Below are 4,459 nucleotides of genomic sequence, written 5' to 3'. Positions count from 1 at the left end.
CTATTGTACTTACCCAAATACCGAATCAGTCCCTTGAGATCTGAAAGATATTCTATATCAGGAATAAAGAAGCTGTGGATTTTAGTCATATGAGCCACATTCTTCATGAGAGAACTTGAATGATGGGGACAAAATAAGCAGTCCGTTATAGGGATGGCACCAAGGGGGGCACTTCCCCCAGCCTCTTCCTCTTCTGCTTCCTGCTCCAATTCGTCCATCGATTCAGCATCCTCACAGTCCAACTCTTCATCAGAATCAATATCTTCCCAATCTTTAAGCCAGAGATTTGAAAATCAGGGTTAGTTTAAGAAAAGTGGTAACCCCAATCCAAGAAACCACAGATACACATACCCCGGGTGCTACAGTCCTATATTTGGGGCGACAGGGTGCTGACCTCCTAGGACACACCCTCTTTTAAGACCTCAATTTTGACTATTCCTTTACTACAGACCAATTTGTATGGCTAAGAAATCCCTTAATCTGCCTCTTCCGGCCCCCGGTAAGCTCCCTGAAGGAGTCTTGGCTTCTTTCCTGCGTCTACGTGAACTCATACGACCAGTGTTAATGGGATGTGTCATGACGGGAAGAAGGGATAGCTCCTAAAGTCAAGGAGGCGAGGTTGCGGGCTCCAGCTCCACATTTCAGGTTCACTAGCTGATTTCTGAACCCCTCATTTTATTGTTTCAATCCAACAAATTGAGTGCAAAAAATCATAACTATCAATAGAAACCCAACAGAATTACAAATTCCAGCGGACAGCTTGGTGATAACAGGTTCTCCTATGCATCCGTTAAAAGTCTCCTTATTAAAAGAAAAAAAAGGAGAGAGANAGAAGCCATAAAAAAGCACCAGTCAGAAGTAAAGAATACAATAACTGAAATGAAGAATGCACTAGAAGGCATCACCAGCAGACAACATGAAACAGAGGATCGAATCAGCAATTTGGAAGATAACAGAAAACACCCAATCAGAACAGCAAAAAGAAAAAAAATTAAGAATAAGGATAGTTTAACAGACCTCTGGGACAACAACCATAACAATATTCGCATCATAGGGGTACGAAAAGGAGAGGAAAGCAAGGGATTAAGAATTTATTTGAAGAAATAATGACTGAAAACTTTCCTAACCTGGTGAAGGAAATAGATATACAACCCCAGAAAGTGCAGAATTCCCAACAGGATGAACCCAAACAGGCCCACATCAAGACACATTATAATTAAAATGGCAAAGGTTAAAGACAAAGACAGAATCCTAAAAGCAGCAAGAGAAAGGCAACTAGTAACTTACAAAGGGGCCCCCATAAGACTGTCAGCTGATTTCTCAACACAAATTTTGCAGGCCAGAAGGGACTGGCAGGAAATATTCAAAGTGATGAAAAGCAAGGAGTTACTCTTACCAAGATTACTCTACCCATCAAGGCTATCATTTAAAATTGAAGGATAATGAGCTTCCCAGACAAGAAAACGCTAAAGGAGTTTATCATCACCAAACCTTTATTACAAGGCATCTTAGAGGGGCTTTTTTAAGACAAAAAAAAAACCGATAAAATAAAATGGCAACTGCTACATATCTATTAACACTTTGAATGTAAATGGATTAAATGCTCCAATCACAACTAGGGTGGCTGAATGGATAAGAAAACAAGATCCTTACATAAACTGCCTACAAGAGAGTCACTTCAGATTGAAAGTAAAGAGATGGAAAAAGATATTTCATGAAAGCAGAAACAATTTAAAAAGTTGGAGTTACCCATACTATACCAAACAAAATAGCCTTTAAAACAAAGAGACAAAGTAATCCCACTTCTGGGTATTTATCTGAAGAAACCCAAAACACTACGAGGGGACGTGTGCATCCATATGTTCATTGCAGCATTGTTTACAATGGCCAAGATGTGGAGGCAGCCTGGGTGTCCCTCGATGGATGGATAAAGAAGAAGTGGTCCATATTATATATACAATGGAATATTGTTCAGCCATGGAAGGGAGTGGGTTCCTGCCATCTGCGGCAGCATGGATGGACCTGGAGGGTACTGTGCTGAGTGGAGTATATCAGACAGAGAAAGACAGATGCAATGTGATCGCTTATATATGGAATCTAAAGAGCAAAATAAAAAAACAAAACAGAAACAAACATAGATACAGAAAACATTTTGATGGTTGCCAAGTGGGAGGGGGATTGGAGGGATAGGTGAAAAAGGTGAAGGAATTAATAAGTACAAATGGTAGTTACAAAATAGTCCCAGGAATGTAAAGTATGGGGAATATAATCAATGATATGGTAATAACTATGTATAGTGGCAGATGGGTGCCGGACTAGTCAAGGGGATCACTTCTTAAATTATATAAATATCTAGCCACTGTGCTGTACACCTGAAACTAGTATAGAATAATAATAAAAAGAAATAAAGTAGTAAATGAAGCCTGAAAAAAAAATGTGTCAAACACCTTTGTGCAAGAACATTAGAAAATGAGATGAAAAGACAAAATTAAAGTNCAAAAACAAACAAAAAACTCATAATTTATAAAATGGTGATGTGGATAGAGGTGAGATAGTGGGTTGTTTTACAAACCGAGAATCAGAACTAAGAAGGTATCTTCCTGAAACCTGGAAGAAGTAGAGAGTTAGATAAATGGAGGGAGTGTGTTATAGGTCAGCAAACACAATGTCCTCGTTGCTGCCCACAGGTAAAAATGTTCAAAAGTAAGAGTATGGATACAAACAAGTGCACTCTAGTGCTGGGCTGGTGTGGGAACGGCGGGCTGGAGGCCAGCAGGTGTCAGCTCCAGGGAGAGGTGAGCCCCGTGTGGGGGACACGCTGTGGACGCCTCACACCCGTCAGAAACAATGAGCCAGGTTTATCAAGTTGAGTGAATGAAAAACGCACAGTATCACGTGCATTCAGTTAGGTGTAAATTAAAAACATACCTCATGGGAAGTGCTACCTCATCTTCCCAAGATACAGATTTAAAAATGTGTCAAACAACCAATGACCCAAGCTGGCGGAGTAGGTAAACGCTGTGCCTGTCTCCTCCCATGAACGCATTAAAATCACAACTAAATTATCAACCTGGAGAACCATCTGAAGTCTAGCTGAGCAGAAGTCCTATCATTAGGACTATAAGAAGCCACCATGAGACTAGTAGGAGGGGTGGAGATGCAGAACAGGCCAGCCCCACCCTTGCCTGTGGCCATTGAGAATCAGGAGGGATTATCTCACAGGTTCCTCCCCACCCCTGAGGAGCAAAGGACCCCCCACATGAGGCTGTGAAAAACAGGGGGGATTCCAATAGCCAGGTGAGACAACAAAGCTGTGTAAATCCAGACGTCCTCTTAAACAGCCCACGCACAGACTCACACGCTCGCAGCACTCACCTTGGGCTCCAGCGGTGGGACAGTGACTCTGGGGCAATTGGAGACATATGAGGAAACTGAGCTATATGGCTTGGAGGGAGAACTGGTGGGACAGTTGCCATTTCCCGTGTATCCCCCTCCCATGCAGCCAGCAAGCAGGCGCCATCTTTCCTGTGTTGAGCCCTCCCCCACGCCCATAACCAATCTGAATCTAATTGGCCTGATGAGCTCCACTGGCTCCACCCTGGTGATTCCCACACCACGCCTCACCCAACCCGCCTACCACAGGAGGCTTTATCAGCAGCTGAGCCTTACAGGAGCCCACAGGTGGCAGCAGGCAGCACAGTGTCCTTTTTGCAGAGCTACCGCAGGCCTGGAACTGGCGGCAGCCTTCCTCAGTTTGCATCATGGCCTTTCCCCTGTGCCTCCAGGTTTAGCACAGGCAATGAACAACTGGATCGCTTTGTAGCTTCTGCCAGGTAGTCTCCAGCCGAGCACAGCAGTGGCTGACCTGGGCCTGCACTGGAGCCCCTCCCAAGAGGCCCCAGAACCAACATACTTGGAGGTTGACTCAGACCACAGCACAGCACCTTCCAATTAGCCCTAAAAGTGGCACACACAAAGGGTGGTCTCAACAGGCACCAGCGCCCGCTGGGGCCAATCCTGTTCTGTGGGGTAAGCCCCCCACCCCCGATACAATGGCCTATAAGCTGTGCATGTGGCCAAACCCCACAGCCAGTCAGCCTGAGGGTCAATCCCACCCACTGACCTGCCAACAGCAATCAAGGCTCCCACACACGGGACACTCCTGGAGCACCTGTGAGCCAGGGCCCCAGAGGCACCTCCTACATAAGGCAAGGCCACCTGGCCAAGACTGGGAGACACACAAGATCTACCTAATACATAGAAACAAACAGAGAGAGGCAAACAAACTGAGGAAACAAAAGAAATAAGTCCCAAATGAAAGAACAGGAGAAAACTCGAGAAAAAGGACTAAACGAAATGGAGGCAAGCAACCTACCAAAGACAGAGCTCAAAACAATGGTTATAATGCTCAAAGAACTTAGTGAAAATTTCAACAGAGAGTAAGCACAAAAAAAGGACA

General features: G+C 44.5%; 1 protein-coding gene across 1 annotated transcript in view; it reads right to left on the bottom strand.

Annotated features, from left to right (window-relative positions):
• The window catches only part of ZNF622 (zinc finger protein 622), a 44,333-nt gene that overhangs the window by 15,191 nt on the left and 24,683 nt on the right, over window positions 1-4,459 (bottom strand). Inside the window, exon 2 of the mRNA XM_019646192.1 lies at window positions 14-271. Within this exon, the coding sequence (XP_019501737.1) occupies window positions 14-271 (258 nt within the window). The remainder of the gene's footprint in view (window positions 1-13; window positions 272-4,459) is intronic.

Source organism: Hipposideros armiger, unplaced genomic scaffold (assembly GCF_001890085.2).
Source record: "Hipposideros armiger isolate ML-2016 unplaced genomic scaffold, ASM189008v1 scaffold_98, whole genome shotgun sequence".
Classification (NCBI taxonomy): Eukaryota; Metazoa; Chordata; class Mammalia; order Chiroptera; family Hipposideridae; genus Hipposideros; species Hipposideros armiger.
The sequence above is the reverse complement of the archived record's forward strand: the minus strand, read 5'-3'. Positions and strand labels throughout refer to the sequence as shown.